Raw genomic sequence first — 21101 nt, 5'->3', positions numbered from 1 at the left:
GGTGAGATAAATGAACTGTTCCTCCTCAGATGTGTTGAAGCCAGCAAGTGGTGTTGCACTGAAGGGGTCACGGATCCAGTCATCTTTTTTTAAAATCCTGCACCAGAAAATATCTCAAGAAATGTTTCTGAAGGGCAGACGTGTTCTTTCATGCATGAGATCACTGTGTTCTGCAGCTTGTTGTTGTCAGTGAATGATTTCAAATTCAAATGAGTCCACATTTCCTCATTTCCCAGCCATAGCTTGCTAGTCTAGTCTGCAGATCCCCACAAAGTCCTCCTGTTTGTTACTCTCAGTGCCTTCATCCATCTGTAGAGCAAAGCGGCTGTCACACACCTTAAGCTGCTCCTCTGTGTCCTTTCAGATATCATAAATGCACCTGCTGATTGGACAAAGGAATAGCCTGTAGTCTGCTGGCTGTTGTGTCATCAGTCATAGTTGAAACCATATCCATAGCACAGCGAAGTATTTATTACTCCGCAATAGTGTGTGGTTTTTTTTACACTGTGCCACTTGGTAGGCAACTTTGTTGAAGCTGAGCTGAGAATTGTCCGGAACAGATGCAGCTTTAGTAAATAGACACTGTTGAGCACGACAATTCACAAGTTTTTGTCTGAAAAAGTCAACTGACTTGTCTTTGTGCTCTAGATGTTTTGTCTCCAAGTGGCATCTTCGCTTGTTAGGCTTTAAACTGTCTCAAGCTAGCAGTTTTAAGACAGACAACAGTGTGGGAGCCCTGTCAAAAACCTGTCTATTATGCTAGCAGTGTCCAAGCATTCTTCTTTTTTTTCTGCTAATACATCAGGCTTATCTCTGTCCTGTCTGGGCTTTCAACAGAACTGTCATTATTGTATTACACTTCAGTAGCGTCATCATAGGTCATCTTTTTAGTCGTTCTCTTTCTGCCCTATCTGGTGATACATGTAGACCGTCTTGGTTAGAGTAATGTCAATCAGTCTCTGGACCAATTTTCTCATTTACGGAATGAAGCAGCATCTGCAGACAGTCAACAAGGCCACTGTACTGCAACTGCAGGTCGCTTATCCCGAATGCTCGGCCCATTCATCAGCAAGGGTGGTGAGCTACTCTAATGCTCGAATCACAGTGTCATCAGGTGGAGTGTTGTTAGGGATAAACGTGCAACAACTAGCCTTGAACATCCTGCATACCCTGCCCTTCTCTGCCTGGCAGGGCGAAGGACACTGTCTCAGCTGAACTCTGGACACATACACACACACACGCACACAGACATATATATGCACATGCAGATGTACACTCATCCCCCCCTCCCCCTCCAAACGCCTTCGACGCTTATTCCCTTCCGATGCTGACGGTGGATCAAGGAGACCAGCGCATATGCTGCAGGCCCGGATGCACTGTCTACACTGGCTGTCTCTCACCCTTTACCCATCCCTGTTGCTTGTCATGTGTTCTTTGCTGTATTAAGAGTTTTTTCATGTGCTATGTGCAGAGGTGGTTTTTTTCTGTTCCCAAACTGATCTCCCTGTTGGAGCTCAGTCTGGGGGGGAGTTATTTTTTTTCTCCTTATCTTTCCTCATGTTGTGCATTTTCCATTGTTATACCTCTCTGACCTGTCTTCCCCATGTGATGTTTTCATGCAATGTATGTATAGTCGGAGGGTAAGATGGTGCCGCCACTGCGTGCAATTGGTCGACAGCTTTAACATGAAATTTCCCACTTGTGGGACTAATAAAGGTATCTTATCTTATCTTATCTTATCTTATCTTATCTTATCTTATCTTATCTTATCTTATCTTATCTTATCTTATCTTATCTTATCTTATTCTATCTTAACATATCTAAAGCCATTCTGTTCTGCCAAATCATCAAGTTGCATTTAGTTGTTCACAGAGCCCCTTCACTGCATCCCCAGTGTAATTCAGAAATCTCTACTGATTGTAATAACAAAAATTTATCCGATATACACGCATTTTTTTTAAAAAATTGTCCAGATAAAGACTGACTCAGAACCCCCGCAGGTATTTGATTTCTAGCTTTAAACTCGTCGGGCGTTCCACGGGGAGTGCCCGAGGAGGTCGGGTGCTGAAAGTCAACACGATTTACATATTTTTGAGATGAGACTAGGCTGAAAGCCATGGCAGATGTTCTTATGATATATATGGGTATGTGCCATCCTGGAGGAGCTGGACCTGAATGACTTGCAGTTTGCTGTCTCTATACTAGCAGTAGTGTTAAGGAGACTAACAAAAAGAAAAACTGACTGGAAAATCTTTCATTTTTTCAAATCTTCAAACTGACTGGAAAAAATGAGGAGGTCTTTGGCCAGCACCTGCAAAACCATTCTCCTTTCGGTTGTTATCTTGTTGCCTCACCAGTGCACCTGCTGTCTCTTTGATTTGTACCAAAGAAAGAAAAATGGATTCAGAATGATTTATTCTTCCTAACTAGACAGATTGAGTTTAACTGACCGGGTGTTATACTGTGATAAGAAAGTGATTTTTGAATAGTGTAGATGTCATATATGCCTGTTAATCATTTAATAACTTTCTTTCTCTGTCACAGTTGTCCAGTGGGATACCCTGTATATGAGAACTTTTACAGGCAGGTAAGATGATGACACAAAACATAAACTTTAAGCTCAACCTATTTTGTGTAAAAGAATATAAAAGATGGTAAAGAGAGAGATGCCTATGGAATGTAACACTGCACTGATGATTTGTTTTAGGTGGATCCTGGGAATACAGGGAGAGTAGGACCAACAGAAGCTGCTCTTTTCTTAAAAAAGTCTGGACTCCCTGACCTTACTTTGGGAAAGGTAGGTAACCAAAGTTACACATCACGTAACAGCTGGTTATGGCTCTTAGATTTTTACCAGTCAGCACACTCGCACAACTGTGGCATCTGTTATCAAAATGATGGTTGAGTTTGTAGATAGGTTTAAGTCCTCGGGTAGAGTGGAAAAGTGCGTTATGAGAACCAGTGTATTTACCATTTGTGGTTGAACCCACGAGAACCTAAAATAAGGGGAAAATGTAACCATTTACTAAGGGCAGCTTCATTTGGCAGTATTTTAATCTAGAAAGTAAAAATATAGTTCTGTGTAGGCTTTGTCATGTGTGTACACACAAACAGACACAAACAGACACAAATTTTCAACAACAGAGAGGAACAAAGTCACTGACATCGTGTCAGTCTGGAAAGAGTTACAAAGCTAAATTCTTTGGCAGTCCAGGGAACCGAAATGAGAGCCATTATCCACAAAAATGGGAAAACTTGGAACTAGGGATTATAATTGATATAAATTTCGTGATTCCTATTCCATTATCAGTTCGATTCCTGGTCGATTCTCATTTTGTTTTCATCGGCTTCCGCTTTGAGAGTCACCACCATCTCTGAGCAGCAAGACAATATTTGTGCAAATTGATTGCACGTTGTGTGGTCAAATGTTTGCACATGTTAGAGGTTGTGACCATTGCTGGGGTCGTTGCTCGCAAAAAGTAATGTGTTACGCTTTACTTGTTACTGTTACTGCAGGACAGCTCAGTTTGAAACAGGCTGGACCTACTCTCAGTCTCTATTCTATCAGTGATACACAGTTTTCTCTGTGACTGCAGTTACCATTCAAAGCTGCTACCATGACAAATTTAACAGCATCAAGTTAGTAATTAAAATCAAACTTAAGAGAAAGGTGACCCGTTGAACTTTTTTTTTCCAGTCATTGGTTGCGTTCATGGAAAACTTGCCAAATCTTCTCTGACAGACAGCACGCAGCCATTCTCCAATCTCATAGAGTTGATAGGCCATGATTACCTTTCCCCTTCAGGCCTGCTTGTGCTGGTGTTGGTAACATGTTCACTGGAGCCTGAACATGTGGTGAAATATTATCTTAGTCCAGGTTCTGCCTACAGCCCTTGGATCAGTGTGGAGTGTGGAAAAGCTGCGGAGAATGCCATGCTGATTGGTGCACTGATAGGATAAGAGGTTTTGGTGGAGATAGTGTGATGTATGAGGTGGCATCTCCCTCACTAGGATAAGAAGGCTTGTCAGAATTGAAGGCAGTTAAAATGCAGAGGAATATTAAGATGAGATTCTGCAACCAGTTGCAGTCCTATATCGTCACATTCTGGGACCATACTCTATCCTGCAAGATGCAACCGCTGACCCCAATAGAGCGGGGTTTATCAGACACTACCATTAGAATTTGAGAATGGAGAGGGGGAATGGCCCGCTGCAGTCCTGACCTCAGGCCCATTGAACAGTTGTGGTATCAGGACGTGCTGTTTGTGCCGGAGTGAACAACACAGCTACACTGGCTGACTTGCAACAGTATTGTTTGACCAAGCAGGCGACCACCATGAAGACTGGGTGAGTGTTGTGGCTGTGTTTGGTTCTTCCACATGCTATTGAGCCTCCTGTTTTTTCTGGGCACAGCTCACATACTCAGCTATGCTGCTCAGTTCACAAATGCATTTTCCTTCAATTGTGGCGCCATTTAAGGCGAAAGAAACACGCTTTCCAACCATTTTTGTCAAGAAAGATTGTTACAAAGAAATAATCGACACCCACTCCTCTTACTGTGATCCTGCTCTGCTGGTGGTGCACCAACTAACAGTCTAAACTACAGTAACGTAAGACTAATGGTTGATAATGTTATTTTTCCATTTCATCTTTTTATTTATTCATTTGTTTATTTTACATTTAATTATATACTTGTGCGTGTTTCAGATCTGGGATTTGGCTGATCCTGATGGCAAAGGCTACTTGGACAAACAGGTGAGGTAGAGTTTTAGAGATGATTGTAAATAAACAAAAGCAAACATGTACAGATTGATCTACATCACACTGTCCAAAGAAACAGTAATAAAAATGTACTTTTGAGAGCATGGAGGAAAATATGTTTAATTCTCTTAGACATATTGTTGTTCTAATTAATAAAAGCAATTGGTAGAAGTCTTTTTAATACTACATGTGAAGGACACAATGGGAAGCACTTTGTTTTCTTACTCAGGGGTTTTATGTGGCTCTACGACTGGTTGCCTGTGCTCAGAACAGTCTGGAAGTCAGCTTGTCCAGTCTCAGCCTAACAGTCCCTCCTCCGAAGTTTGTGAGTGTATTCCTCATTTAAGCAAAAACTGTCATATTTTGTATACAGAAACTACAGCTTACTAGAATTATAATTCTTTTGCTCATATTCATTTTGTAGATGAACAGACTCTGTCATACTCATTTCATTTCATTATATTATTAAACCTTTTCTTGAAAGTTGGACAATGATCACTGTAACGTGTGATTCCAGAAGGACACCAGCAGTCCATCTCTAAGCAGCACAGCCTCTGTACCTGCTGAATCACACTGGGCTGTCAGGGTGTGTACAAATACACACACACACACACACACACTGACTCAGACTTTGAGATGTTGAAGTAAAGCAATAATTACAGAATGGCCTTGAGAGATTGAAAAGAAGGCAACTCAATGTCTTTAGTTTTATGAAGATGTTTTGCCTCTCATCCAAGAGGTTTCTTTGTTTGTAAAATCCCAGGTAATAAACCTCTACTGGGGGCTGCCCCCTTTGAAGGTGGTCCTGAGGGTCTTTAACTGACTATTGATCATTTGAGTCCTGACAAAGAGGGTGTGAAAAATAGTGTGGGTTATTCCTGTCACCAGAGCCTCACTCCAGCATCACCTTAATGTGGTCAAAATTTGTTTTCTCAAACTGGCTGATGATGGTTTGACGGATGTTTTTATCCAGGCTTGGATTTCTACAAGCACGTGTGTCGACTGTATTCAAAAAGTCATGCTTATAGTGTAATGTCTATACTGATTTTCATAAATAAAATATCTCAATAAATAAAATAAAAAATAACACTGAAACTAATAAAAACTAAACGTTTTAAAAAATTTAAAATAGAACTGAAACAAGAAACTCTGGCAACTAACTAAAATTAAACCGAATTAAAAACAAAGACCTGTATGACCTGTATTCTTTGCTCTCATTGGTAGTTACTTCAGTCACATGCCTGAAAATTTAGAAAAGTTTATCTCAGGTCCCGCCCACTTCCTGTTGCTGCAGCCTGTAATTGTTTGACGCTGCTGAATGACATTCACTTTTTTACGGTCTTGTGGTTGCCACATCGTTGTGAATCCCTTACAGTGTGTACATAGCTTAACTTTCTTTTTGATGTAAACGTCATCCATTATCTTTCATTTCTGTGTAGAGTGATTTGTCAGAGTTATAGAATCATACATATACCCGCTTAATTACAGAATGCACGATTTTTTTTAATGCAGCAATCCTTCTGAAAACTTAACAACGTTGTAATATTCAGATACTTTGCTTTTTCACAAATGAAAAATCTGTTGGTGCTCTTGCTTCGGCAGCACTCAGAGTTTGTGCATCACATGGCATACATTGTGTTAACTTTGCTTATGAGTTATGATAACATGACTATTTTTCTTTTTTAAATTTAGCACAAGCTATGTTTAGCTTATGTATAATTTAAGAAACCCCCCTCTGTGCAAAGCCTCAAATTGTAGCAGATGATTGCCATCATATCTCCAAGCTCCAAAAATTGTATTTGGGAAAGCAACGTTTGTCTTTATGGTATGAATAAACACAAGATGTTTAAGCTTTTGAAATAAATAGTGTGTCTTTTGCTTTGTAGCCAGAGGAGAAGAATAAATTTGATGGGATTTTTGAAAGTCTGGCTCCAGTCAACGGCCTGCTGTCAGGAGAGAAAGTCCGCCCAGTCTTAATCAACTCCAAGCTACCTCTGGATGTCCTTGGGAAGGTATTTAGTCCAATTAGGATTTTTTTTTTTTGGACTTACTAATAAATAAAAATTAGATTTCTATCGCCTTTCAAGAAGCCCAAGGATGTGTAAACATGGCGTTTTGGTTTGTGTTGAAGCTTTAAAATACTGAAGGCAGAATGTAATGGGTTTTCTTTCAGAAACATTCAGTTATATGAATGTAAATGGTAAATGCACTGGGTCTTAAGTAGCACTTTTCTACTTTACCTGTGCACTCAAAGCTTCACACCCACTCATACAAGTACTTTTTTTTTTAAGTAAGTGCTTTCTATCTAACATTCATGCATTGGAGAGCCACTTGTATTGTTCAAGAATATTTGGCATGCAGACCGGGAGCAGCCAAGAACCAAACCACCAACCTTTTGATTAGTAGTTGACCTGCTCTATCTTCCAAGTGACAGGCACCCGATAATGTCATGAACTGTTAGAAAATAGTATTTTTTCTGAAGAAATCGAATGTATTGTACTTTAGTTACCCTTTCAATTACCATTAGTCATCTCACTAATCGTGTTTATTTCTTACTGTTAGGTTTGGGACCTGAGTGACATAGACAAGGATGGCCATCTAGACAAAGATGAGTTTGCAGTGGTGAGTGATACTCATCTGATTAACACTGATATGCAAAAGTTTGACTGACAATATCTGTTTCTATGAAACGTTATGTGAATATAACAAATACTTATCTCCACAATGGTTAAAATTAAAGCTCAAACTGTATTACAAATATCTTGAGAAAGAATACAGTACTTTTTAACCTTTTCAGCTGAAAAAGTAGTTTTTTGCACATTTGTCACATTTAAATATTAGACAAAGATAACCCAAGTAAATACAAAATGATACGAAGACAAGGGTAAGAGATCACTGCTTCTCTAGTTTCAAGTAATGTGAATGACTGGTTAACAGGAATTCTGGAGATCAAGTTCATGACTGGCAAGAGAGAACTGTTTGTAGGGTTGCTTGAAAGAAAACTCAAACCCCATGTTTGACTGTAGGGATCATGCACATATGATGAACACTAATAATTTAGTTTTAGGAAAGAAGAGAACAGAATTTTGACTCAAGGTACTCAAAAGCTCTCGTGCTGTGTGACTGTCTCTAGCTGGAAATAACTGTGCGTGCCTACAAGCCAGTGTTTCAACAGATGGAAAAATGGTCATGTCTCAGCTTTAATTCAAGCAAATGAATTATCAGTATAAGTAGAGAAAGAACTGATTGTGTTTTTTCATTATTACCCAATAGACAAAAGATTTCATGTGAATCAGGTGAACAAGAATTGAGTATTGCCACTGATGAAGTCAATCAAGCACCTTGAGGTGACTGTTGCTGTTTGCTGTATAGATAAAATTGAATTAATTCTGAGGTGGCAGAGCAAGTTAGGAGCAATCTAATGAGGCTTTCATGTTTGGACTTTTGGCAAAATAACAGGTTTGGGACATAACTCATTTCATTCAGGAGTATGTGAACCAGTAAATATGTAGTATTAGCTTGATATTCTCTCCTAGGCCATGCACCTGGTGTACCGGGCCTTGGAAAAAGAGCCTGTTCCTGCACTCCTCCCCTCTGCTCTCATCCCTCCATCTAAGAGGAAGAAGAGTCTCAGCTCTGTGGCCAGCTCTTTACCTGGACTGCCTGCAAGCCCTCCTCCACCTAAAGATTCTCTACGTTCCACACCCTCCCATGGCAGCATGAACTCACTCAACAGCACTGGCAGCCTGTCACCCAAACACACACTCAAGTCTGGACAGGTAATAAACATTATAAAAAATTTAAGGGGACACCAAGTCATTCCCATGCCAGCCAAGAGAAATAATCTCTCCAATTACTCCTGGTTTAGTCCCAGGGCCTCATTTCTGTCACTTGTATTTCACTACCCGTAGCCTGTGACCATAGGTGAGGAACGTAGTCTGACTGGTAAATCAGCAGCTTCACTTTTCTCTCATTATCACAACAGATCAGCTATGCTAAAATTGTTAATTCATATTTTCCACCATCATTGTGCACCAAGTAGCCTATAATTACAAAGCATACTATTAAAAAGGATTTGAAAAGGGTCAAATCCTTGATTAGGAAAATGAATTCAAACAGGTAGAAACGTATACATTTGTTTGTTACCTGTTGAAGTTTTGGGTTTTGGCTGGGGCCAGGATTCAGGTTCTTGGCCTGCTTAGCGTTAGCATGCTGTCTGTGCAGATACTTGCGAAGAGCCAAAGTTGTGTTGCCATAATGACGCAGATGCTTTTGTTATTGATGGAGTTTATTCTTTACCATCCTGCTCTCGCCCTGAGACATCAAGTCTCAGTTGTTAACTTAAGTTGAACTTGAGTCTTGATGTAAATAGTGAATCGTTTAGCAGAACGAATTTCAAATTAAATCTATTAAAACTCTCGGATAAGTTTGAGGTTTGGTGACAGTCTGAGGACAAATTTACTAAAATTCTTGTGAATGCAGGTTGATGTGTTTAAGTAGACCCTTTAAAAAGTAACAGGCAGTTACTGTTTGGTCAAGTATACTGTCATAACAATGCAGGTAAGGCTACATTACTTTTTATTTTTCCTGAGCCATTATTTTATATTCTCTTGCACTCGAGCTGTGATGATTCCAGTCAAAATCCCTATAGAGACCTAAAGAGTTGGAGCTCTCTAAGTCTCTGTAGGTTCATTTCTCTGATGTGCAACGCTTATGTATGTATGCATGTATGTATTACGTAAAGTGATCTCCTGAAAAGAACGAGAACCATAGTTAATCATACATGCAAAAGTTGCAAGTCTAGGTAAAAGATTTGCAGATAGTTTTAACAGGGTCAAAAATAAAAAAAAATGACATAATGTGAGTCTTTGTCTCTTTCAGCATTCAGTGAACTGGGTGGTCCCTGTGTCAGAGCGTGGCCGCTATGACGATATCTTCCTAAAGACGGATGCTGACATGGATGGTTTTGTCAGTGGACAGGAAGTAAAGGAGATCTTCATGCAATCTGGACTTTCTCAGACTCTTCTTGCCCATATATGGTAGGAACTCAATCACAATTCTTCTCAGTTTTCTGCAGACACTAATATTCATAATTTCTATTAATTAGCAGTGCAATAACTGATACGTTTAAAAAACAAAAACTGAATTTTATATTTAAAACTTCAATGCAATTGGTGATACAAAATGTTTGAAAATGTTAGCAGTCCATTATGAGAGATATAAATACAGTACTGTGAAAAATTGTTTTTTGCATATTTGTCTTGGTTGATTTAGATCATCAAATAAAATGTAATAACCAGAGTAAAGAAGAAATGCAGTTTTTAAATAATGATTATATTCATTCAGGTAAACAAGACCTACCGGAATCATACATTTTGGTTTACACACATTGCTGTGTTTTAAAAAAGCATTTGGGAAAATTCTGACAAATACTTTATAGATGAGCTATTGTCTTCATCTTCAATGCCTTAGACTGAGGTAATCAGAGATAGTAAACACCGAGGTAGCGAGACACAGATTAAGCAAAGATAGAGGAAATGAAGAGTCAACAGATAAGGGGAACACAGAAGGCAGGAAAGATAAGATTTAGGGAATTAACTATAAACAGTTAGCAATAATAACAAATTACAAATGGTGGCGACACAACAAAAACTGAGAAACAAAGAGGAGAAATATCCTAGGATAGAAAACTCAAAATTACCAAAACAAAGAACAAACTATTCAGAAACACACAATAATCATAAACAGAACTAAAAAAAATCTAATCCAGAATACTGGGTCATACACGCCAAACCATGAAAAAAAAAAAAAAAAAAAAAAAACGCCAGAAAACTCTCTCATGGGCCTGAATTAAGATTAAAATAATTCTGCCAAGAAGAGCTGCCAAAATTCCCCGACAGCAGATTCCAGGACCAGAAAAAAGAGCTCCGCAGATATTTCCACTTATCACAAATCCTTGATTGAAGTTTTTGCTAACAAGACAGACACATCCAGTTGTTAGTTTGCTGAGATATTACTGGGTGAAAATCATTATAGCACCATAGCTCTGCCCAAAAAATGTGCCAAATGTGACATTGAAAAATGAACTTGGAGCTGCTTGATTTGGTTGCTATTAGACTTGATATGGTTCATTTCCTTTCTATTTTTTATTAGACTGAATCTTTGCAATATAAAAGCTGAGGTTAACTGAATGAACCAAATGTGTCTCTGTCAATTATGTTGTTTCTCGCAGGGCTTTAGCAGATACAAGGCAGATAGGCAAGCTGACCAGGGAGCAGTTTGCCCTCTCCATGCATCTTATCCAGCAGAAAGTCAGTAAGGGCATTGATCCTCCACAAGCCCTGACTGCCGATATGATTCCACCTTCTGAAAGAGGCACTCCACTACCAGTAAGTAGCATCGTCAAAGCTGTTAAAGGTGTGCTAATGTCAACATATTCACATCCCCAGCTTGCATGATATAGTATTGGCTGTCACAGTGAGACCTACATTGTACCTCACCTGTTGTAATTCACAATAAAACATAAAAACTAGTGCTGTCAGTGTTAAATCGTTAAAATGATGTTAATGCCATAACTGCATTAACGCGGCAAATCTCCGTTAGCGAGTCCACGCAGATTGCCCCGTGCGTGGGGCTGCACGACGCTAACTCGTTAACAAGATAATGCGTTAGCCCGTTAGCGTTTGTTGCTCCCATGCCAACTTTGTTGAGACATGCTGCTGCCATCAAATTCAAAGTAAGCTAATATTAACATTTTCTTAGTTTAAACATTTGATATGTTTTAAGTTTATGAGTTTCAAGTTTGTTGAGTTTATTATTATATTATATACATTTTACAATGACCTGTAACCTAAAGCCTAGTTATTGTTTTTTTAATCAAAATTTGCTTTTGTCATCACTGTTAAGCCATGATTATTTCTTCTTTGGTGGGACATAATGTAATCAAAGTCCCTCTTGTTTAAAAGGTTTTCAAAAGTTTCTGTTTTGACATGGAATAAAGCTACATTGGTTGCTGTTTTACACCATCATCAGAGAAATTTGCTGTTTATATGTATTGCACCCGCTGCATCAGCAAAGCCGCCAGCATTGTGGAAGACCCCACGCACCCCTCACACACACACTCTTCACCCTGCTGCTTTCTGACAAGAGGTACCGGAGCATTCGGGCCCTCACTGCCAGACTGTTTCTTCCCCCAAGCCGTCAGACTCCTGAACACTCAGTGACTGGACTGACACACGCACACACACTTCACTGGTTGAAATGACAATAAAACCACTTGACCTTTACACCATCATCAGAGACGTGATGCTGTTTTTCACCACCACCTTCTCTGTGGTTTCAGAGTATGTCAGGATACATTACTCCAGTGGGATCTGAGATGGCTGCTCTGTCAGAAATGAGGCGGGTGAGTCAGTTCTTCTTTTCTTCCCTGTTCTCCTCTTTCTCAGGCTGCAAGGTGTACATATTTCCCGCTACATTTGTTATCTTGGGAGTGGTTTATTTCTGCTGGAAAATGTCTCAAATGCTGACCCGTGTCAAAATAAAATGGAAATGTTGTGAAGGGTTAAATTGGTGAAACCAAAGACATTTACTGCTCACTGTTCTATCCTCTCTTTGCTGCTAACGTTTCTACCTTTCGCCTCTTCCTCCTCTCTTAGGCCATAATGTTCAAGTTGTGGGTAGGTAACATGGGCTTATAACGTACTACTTTCTAAATGCTTTCAGCTTTCACTGATTCCTGGAAAGCATTTGCAAGAATTTTTTCTCCATTTCGATACAGTACAGTAAGATTGCCTCACACTGTAAACTGTCTTGATCATGGCAAGATTCAGGATCACTGGATTCTTTTTTGTTGAGGATGTCTTTTAAGGAAGCTCAAATCTGTTAGTAGCAGTTGTAGTTGTGGTCTTGCAGTAAATAACTCAATTTAGCAATCATCTACTCAGTTGAACGCGCAAAACTAGTTGCAGTATAACAACAAAAACAGATATATGATACAGTTATTTAAACATACAATATACTCACCAAACACTTGGTTAGTTACACCTGTTGAACTCTTTGATGACAGACATATGATCAGCCAATCACATGGCAGCAGCTCCATGCATTTACACAGTGGCACTTTTTAAGACGTCAAAGTTCAGCTGAGAATCAGAATGGGAAATAAAGGTGATTTAAGTTACCCTGAACGTGGCATTAATTGGTATTGTTTGTGCCAAATTGGCTTGGGTATTTCAGAATCTGCCATTCTACTGATCTAATCTACTTTTCCCACACAACCACTTCTAGGATTTACAAGAAAGAAAAGTAAAGACGAAGAGAAAGCATCTAGTGAGTGTCTGTTCTGTGGCCAGAAATGGCCAACATTGGTGATGCCAGAGGTCAGAGGAGAATGGCCAGACTAATAGAAATGCAACAGTAACTGAGCCTAGCATTCACACAGGGTTACCTAAATTTGACAACACAAGAATGGAACAATGTTACCACGTCTGATGAGTCTCTATTTCCGCAGCGACATGTGGATGGTAGGGTCAGAATTTGAAATAAACAGCATGACAGTATGGATCCATCCTGCCTTGTGTCAGTGGTTATTACTCACCCCGTCCATTCATTTATGACCACATTGGATCCGTATTATGATAGCTGCTACCACCAGAATAACATATCATGTCACAAAGCTCAGATCTTCTAAAACTGGTTTCTTGAACATGACAGGAAGTTAAAGCGAGAACGGCAAATTTACATCATGACTGTGTAGCAGGCAACTGTGTAATACTGCGATGTCAGTATGGACCAAAATCTCTGGAATGTTCCCAAGACCTTGTTAAATCTGTGCCATGAAGAATTAAGGCAGTTCTGAACAGGAGAGAACTGGAAACAACAAACTTGAAACTCAAACTTGAAACAGAGATGGAAGAGGGAAACGAGGCGCACAAGAATACACAGCCATGTGGGACGATGTGACAGCAAGCAGAGGAAGACAGAGGACTAAATACACAGAGGATAATGAGAGGATGGGAAACACGGCTGGAAGTAATCTGACACAACGATGGAGGAAGCAAAAATGAATACACTAAGCACAGGACAAGGGACTATCAAAATAAAAACAAGAGACACACACTAAGATATGGACTTAACACTGGGACTGGGGATCAAACAGACATGGGAACACAGTCAACTGGAAAGACCGAAAGGAAGGAAGGAAGGGAGGAACAGTACCAAAACAAAAGACTAGAACTACAAATGTAACCTTAGCAGGAAATATCTAACTGGACTAGAAATGCAAATGACTTAACTAGAAACCTAAACAATGCCAGAAAAAGCAGAAGAAACAGAAATGCTGTCATAGATCCAGTATCACGACAGGTCCACTCAGAAGGATTTTTAATAGAAGAAATGCCAGTCATATCTTTGCAATGAAGACAGGAAATGTGCAGTCTTTTTTTTTTTATAATACTTCACTGAAAGCTTATTTGGTTGTGAAATGTATGTGATCAGACAACACACATATCTTCCACTCAGCATGTAAGCATAACAAGGGTAGCATGGTGGCGCATGGTTGCTTCACAGCAAAAAAGTACAGGGTTCTTCCCAAAAGTCCAAAGGCAGTTAGTGCGAGTGTGAGCACGGATGGTCGTCTGTTGTCTGTCTGTGTTAGCTTTGCGACAGACTGGCAAGCTGTCCAGGATGTACCCAGGATGTAACCCGCTTCTCACGGGGTACATCATTGTGGTGCTCATCAAAAGCAAGCATAAATGGCAGACAGCGTGGAGAGTAATTATTGGGATGATAATGAATTGAATTGATAGAATTTATTTAAATGTCATAATAACTGTAATAAAAACAAAGATAACACAATGCTCCCGAGATGCATTTTTTTCATAATAGGTTACACAGACATAAAAGCATTGCAGAATCGTTGTCTTATTTTTATTGCAGGTAACATATCGTTATAGTACCATTAAGTTACTCTGCAATTCCCAAAGCTAGAGATAAAAATACTGGAAGCTTGTTGTAATTTTTTTTAAAGGTGAGGTGAAGATAAAATCGAAAAGTCCTGAATCTTTCCTGTCCTTTGCAGGTTGTCATTGGTGGTGACACCTCCCTCACATGTTGGTGATAGACATAGCCCCACCTCCGTGCTGCTCCTCTTCTTGACCTCCAGTTTTTCTCCTATCTGTTTTTTACCTTTTTCTCCTTCCATTGGCCTATTCTGCCATGGCTCATTTGGTGCCATTTCATCATCCTACTTCATCGTGCTTGTTGAGACAACTTGACCGTCTCTTATTTTGTCCTTTTTTGCTGTTTTTTTACAGGACAGCTCTAGTTCAGTGGGTTCAGGAGAGTTCACTGGCATCAAGGAGTTGGATGACATCAGCCAGGAGATAGCTCAGTTGCAAAGGTAACAAACAGGGTCATCACAGTACCAAAATTGCAGTACCAAAAAAGCTCCATCACTAATCCACTGTCAACATTAATATCAAGACTTTTAATTCATTTCAGTTCCATCCATTAGTATAATCATAATAACACATAGAACAGTGTTCTACCTTTTCTGTCACCGTACTATCCTGTCAAAATAATTTTGGAAGTAACGACGAGACATCTTTTAACTATATTTTTATGCAGCAGCATTCTCATTTCCAAAGTTACTTTTAATGTGGCCAGTTTTCAAATTTGAACCGTTAAGGAATACTAACTGTAAGGAGTTGACAAATGGGAATATGGATGTCTATAACACACAGGCAGAGCTTGCTAAATGGTGGAGTGGGGTGCAAATATGCGTTTAGAGACTACATTCTTAGTCTCTTTAGACTGTTTTCTATCTGTATACATATTTATGTCAAAGGTCACCTGCAATAAAAAAAACATAATCAAAGCCAGATTTCATACGTGCAGGTATTCATTGTCACTTGTGTAAATAAATCCCTTACTCATAAATTCATCATATTGTGCATGTAGTACTCAGCAGCCATGTGCACAAAGAAGCCATCATACACGTGAGTGTCTGCTTTGCAATTTCTGCAGCACATTCACACTCTTGAAGGTAACTCTTCACTCAAAGCTGAATTATTTTTCCTTAAAGCAATCTTGCTTTTGACAGTTTGGAAGGCAGAAGCCAAAGGAAGAGGAGTCCTGGTGTGAATCTTAATTTCCCCTTGGGGAATAAAGTCTCTCTGATTCTGATTCTGATTGGTCACTTTCAAAGCATTGCCACCACAGCCTTTGTGATAGAGTTGCTCAGTTTACTGCATGACACCAAGTTACACTGAGGCAACAGCATGCACTATATTGTTAAAAGTATTCCTTCACCAATCCAATTCAGGTGTTCCAATCACTTCCATGGGCACAGGTGTTTAAAATCAACCACCTAGGCATACAGATGGTTTCTACGAACATTTGTCAAAGGTTTGCTCTCAGGAGTGAAGGAGGAGTGAAGTTGAGGTGATGGGATGCTACCTGTGTCCAGTTGTCAAATTTCTTCGCTAATAAATACTCCACAGTCAACTATTAGTGTTATTATAACAAAGTGGAAGCAGTTGGGAATGCCTGCAACTCACACTAATTTTTCATGGTTTGTCTTTGTGCTAGTTAACACATGGTTTCATTTTAGTTATGTCTGCTGTTGATCAGTCATTCTGGTCTTCTACCCTAAATCCTATACTTGTATAAAAGTAGAAATACTACAATATATGTACATTCTGTGAAAATAAACTTTTACTAAAGTAAAGTACAAATGTTCTACGTTAAAATATCCTTTAAAGTCTAAATAATTGTTGAGTCAAGTGTACACCACACGCTAGAACAAACTGTATTATATTTGGTTTATTTTCTATGTAATTTAATAGGGTTAAATCTTTAAATGAACTTGAAAGTCACATATTTGCCTTTGTATAGTCTTATCATTATTCTATGAATAAATCAAAAATCACTATGAGAGAATCGATCTGTGCTACATGTCAGTAAGTACTTGTCTTGATTTGTTGACTTGAATGAATGAAGTTTGCCAGTTTAACTACAGCTGTAATTTCTACTGTGTGCTGTTGGATGAACTGACTTATCAGTGGCTTCTGAAAGCTTTCCCTTTTAGTGATGGTTCAATTACACGTGTTTGCTGCAAACTAAACAACTTTTTGTTTGCAAGTTTCTATGTTTTTATTTTGTGCAGCATCCTGATTCTCATTAAGAGTGTTCTTTTTATTTATTTGTTTTTAATGTTCACAAAAGGTATATAATAGTGTAGAATAGACTAATGGGACAGGAGTGCAGAGTATTCTGAGCTTGCCTTATAGTCCCAGGGTTTTAAGATTACTTGAGCATTAAAGTAGTCTTCAGTAGACAGTTTTCAGTATTTTCACTGCTTTACAGCAAAAGATAACTGTAATAGTAAATAACGCATGCTGCACATACAGGATAATTTGGTTTAAACCAGTAAACAGCACCTGTCCATTACTGAGACTGTGATTTTATTGCTTTGAAAGTGACCAGTCATATTAAGGCCCCTCGTTCTTAGGGCTCTGCCTACCAAACTGTCAGTTCAGGTTAATTCTAGCGAGCAAGTTATGAGACTATGAATTTGCTGCAGTGCTTGCAAAGTAGACACTCTTACGCGCAATGGCTTTGTTGAGCATGTGGCTGCTGAGATCTATGTACATGGGTTGTTGAATTTACTTTAATTTGCTTGTGATTATGTTTCCCCTCATGTGTGACTTTTGACATGAATATAATTACACAGATCTGCTTTTCATTAGTTCACCCACCCGCTTATCCACCCATCTACTTATCTATCCATCCATCCATGCATCCATCTACCTACTTAGCCACCCAGTCAGCCAAACACACAGCTATCCACTCTTCCTTTGATGCATGTATTTTATCAAATTTTTGTTTGTTCACTACTTATTCACTATGCTGCGTCAGCACTCTTGCCTATACCCAGTGGAATACTCTCAGGTAACAAACTGGCTACTTATACTAAATACTTATACTAAAATGGACTTGCATTCAAATGACACAGAGTTAGCAGTGTCTATCTTACCTATCTTTTTGTTGTATAATGTTTAAATACTGCTCAAAAACATATTAAAAACCCCACAGAATATAGCATCAGTGCAATTAAATTTCTGGTTTATTGATCTGGTCAGTTAAGCAGCAGAGGTTGGTTGTTAATCAGTTTCAGCTGCTTTGGTGTTAATGAAATTAATAACAGGCGCACTAGAGGGGCAACAATAAGACAACTGCCAAAACAGGAGTGGTTTTACAGGTTGAGACCACTGAGATTTTGGCAGGAAGTTACTCTAGGGAAGCTGACAGGCTTAAAGAAGGTCCTTAACCCATCAGCAGGACTGGCGTTTGCTCCCTTGTCCGAGGAGGAACAGGACTGGTGTGAATATCTCTGACCACACAATCAGCAACAGGCATCATAACAATAGCTGTAGGCCCTATACTGCCCAGCACCACGGAGCCCGAAGAGCATTTACCACAGAATACCAGAATTGCAGGTCCACCACTGACGTCCGATGTTTTTCACAGATGTGAGGAGGTTTAATTTAGTAGTAGGTCAACAATGGTGTGGGGATGCATATCCAATTTAGCTCAATTCAGTTTTATTTATGTGGTGCCAACTCACAACAAAAGGCACTTTATATTGTAAAGTAAAGACCCAACAATAATACAAAGTAAACAGAGAAAACCCCAACAATGACCCCCTCTGAGCATGCACTTTGGTGACAGTCGGATAGAAAAACCCCCTTTTAAAAGGAAGAACCATCTGCTGCGAGTGGTTGGGGTTAGGGGAAGAAGACAGGTCAAAGACACACTGTGTAAGAGAGCCAGACATTAATAATAACTAATAATTAAATGCAGAGAGGTGTGTAAACACATAGTAAGTGAAAAAAAAAGTGTGAAGAGGAAACACTCCCCCAGCAGCAACACTCAGTGCCTCATGGGAATTCCCCAGCAGCCTCCTAGAGTTATTGCAACCTAAAGGTAGTATCAAGGTCACATGATCCAGCCCTAACTGTATTCTTTATCTAAAAGGAAAGTTTTAAGCCTAATCTTAACAGTAGTGAGGATGTCTTCCCTCCGAATACAAACTGGAAGCTGGTTCCACAGGAGAGGGGCCTGAAAGCTGAAGGCTCTGCGTCCCATTCTACATTTAAATACTCTAGAAAGCCTGCAGTCTAAGTGCAAAATCCATCCATGGAGGGACGCATAGACCTCTACAGGCTAGGCAACAGCACCCTGACTGCCATTACTCACCAGAAGGAAATCCTTCGACCCATTGTCAGATGTGGTGTAGTAGGTCCTTCGTTCCTCATGGTGCCTGACAATGCCCAGCCTCATGTAACAACACATTGGCCTGACCTAAACCCATTGCCAGACATGGATACAAGCACGAGGGGGTCATACAAAATACTCATTTGAGATGCAGCGTTATTTTTTCCCATTTCAGATCTGATGTTTTTTCAAAGTGTTCCTTGATTCTTTTTTTAGATACTTTAATCATTTCTATCAACCTTGATACCTGAGGACCAGAGTACACAGACAGCTATGGAGTCTGTCAAATGCCCGGTGGTCACAAATTACCAAGTATATCTGTCATATATGTGCAGTAGATTTTTCTCTGTAAATGACTTTTTCTTTACTATGCAAGACTTGCATAAAACCTGCTACAGTAGGGAGATGTTCACTGACCTCTAAAAGTTTAAGCAGCAAACTATTAGACTGTTCTGTATTAGAACATAGATGTGATAATTTTGTTTTGGGAAATAAAATTACCTTTTATATGATTCTTCTGTCAAGTTGCACACAAAGTTTTTTTAAAAATTGGCACCAGTGAAATATGCTTTTCATTTATTTATTCTTATTCTGTAATTATTTTATATACATATTATAAACCTTTAAAATAAGAAAATCAATGTGCCTGTGTTTGTGTGAATGTTTCTGGTTTTGTCCAGGGAGAAGTACACTCTTGAGCAGGACATCAGGGAAGCAGAGGAGGCTATTAGACACAAGAGTGCCGAGGTGCAGGTGAGGACAGCTTGTTATTTGTCAGTTGGTAGCAACTGGATGTGGACTCAACATAAAATTGAGACACTCTGTCCTTGATGTACGTGTATAGTACTCAGCCACCGTTCATGTCTTCATATTGTAATATTTTTTATTTATTTTTTTAAATTGGCCTTGAGCAGTACTTGTATAGGCTTTCTCGAGGCCCTGTAAAGTTTTTCTTTGAGCATTGACTGCATTTTTACTCATTTTCAGTACAGTTCTTGACCATTTTCAGGGGAATATTTATTTTTATTTGTTCAGCCACTTAACACTGAACTGTGAGTCATTCAAGGATAATAAAAAAAAAAGCACCTAACTTAAGAAACCAATTTTAAATTATATTTGTTGGTACTTTGTTACTATCAGTTTGTTACAAAGACAAATAATTTGTTCCCATTTTATTAGGTGAATCTACAAAATGTCCAAAAACAACACCGTTTGACATGTGTAGAATTGTAATTTTGAACTAACAAGGTGGTTCCCAAAGAGCTGTTAGCCTCAGAATCAGCGTTATTGATCAAGTGTGTGTATATATACACAGTGTTGGGGAGTAACGGAATACATGTACCGCCGTTACGTATTTAAAATACAAAATATGAGTAACTGTATTCCGTTACAGTTACCGTTTAAAAAGGTGGTATTTATAATACAGTTACTTTGTTGAAATAAATGGAACACTGCGGTACTTCCCTGTTTCATATTGTCGCGGGTCAGGACTGTTTGGGTTTTGTTTGACAGCTACGTTCTGTTGTTCCAGGCGGCAGCGTTACGGTTGCCATGTTTACAGGGTGACGCTCTCTCTCTGCGTGTTTCCTGGGTGAGAGAGCGCCTGTTGTTGTTGTGCTAAGCTAATAGGCAGAATGCTACAGGCATAGCCCTAAGGAGCCTTAGGGCTATGCCTGTAGCATCATAGGCAGTGTAGTCCGTGCTGCAGGGAGAATGGACTGCCATACACGTTATGTGTCTGTGAGCGAGGGAGGGAGAAAAAGGAAAAGTACGAGCTGTCATCGAGCAAAAACGGGAGCTGGAAGCATGTAAATATAATAATAACCACTGCAGCCAAGAAGAGTGCCTGACGAGCCCAGTTGTAAGTAAGCTATTAAGACTCGACTGTACGCTGTGTTCGTGTTTTCCTCCAAAAACAATAAGTTCCGTTGGAGCAGCCTTTCAACGCCTCTCTCTGTCTCTCGCTAGCAAAGTTGACCCAGACAACAAAGTAAAGCTAGTTTTCAGCTACCAGCCCGACACAGAACCCACCGTATTAGCCAGAGGTCCCTTTACTACGG

General features: G+C 39.4%; 1 protein-coding gene across 1 annotated transcript in view; it reads left to right on the top strand.

The window, feature by feature from the left end:
• The first annotated feature begins 984 nt into the window (after window positions 1-984).
• eps15l1a (epidermal growth factor receptor pathway substrate 15-like 1a) overlaps window positions 985-21101 on the top strand; it is a 48460-nt gene continuing 28343 nt past the window's right edge. Inside the window, exons 1-16 of the mRNA XM_085138286.1 lie at window positions 985-1124; window positions 2545-2587; window positions 2708-2797; window positions 4708-4755; window positions 4991-5086; window positions 5279-5347; window positions 6648-6773; window positions 7324-7383; window positions 8298-8540; window positions 9643-9800; window positions 10994-11150; window positions 12104-12166; window positions 12420-12440; window positions 15078-15163; window positions 17683-17715; window positions 19722-19794. Of these exons, the coding sequence (XP_084994412.1) occupies window positions 985-1124; window positions 2545-2587; window positions 2708-2797; window positions 4708-4755; window positions 4991-5086; window positions 5279-5347; window positions 6648-6773; window positions 7324-7383; window positions 8298-8540; window positions 9643-9800; window positions 10994-11150; window positions 12104-12166; window positions 12420-12440; window positions 15078-15163; window positions 17683-17715; window positions 19722-19794 (1506 nt within the window). The remainder of the gene's footprint in view (window positions 1125-2544; window positions 2588-2707; window positions 2798-4707; window positions 4756-4990; window positions 5087-5278; window positions 5348-6647; window positions 6774-7323; window positions 7384-8297; window positions 8541-9642; window positions 9801-10993; window positions 11151-12103; window positions 12167-12419; window positions 12441-15077; window positions 15164-17682; window positions 17716-19721; window positions 19795-21101) is intronic.

This window comes from Neolamprologus multifasciatus, chromosome 17, assembly GCF_963576455.1.
Source record: "Neolamprologus multifasciatus chromosome 17, fNeoMul1.2, whole genome shotgun sequence".
Classification (NCBI taxonomy): domain Eukaryota; kingdom Metazoa; phylum Chordata; class Actinopteri; order Cichliformes; family Cichlidae; genus Neolamprologus; species Neolamprologus multifasciatus.
Note: the sequence above shows the minus strand (reverse complement) of the source record. Positions and strands in the feature narration are given on the sequence as shown.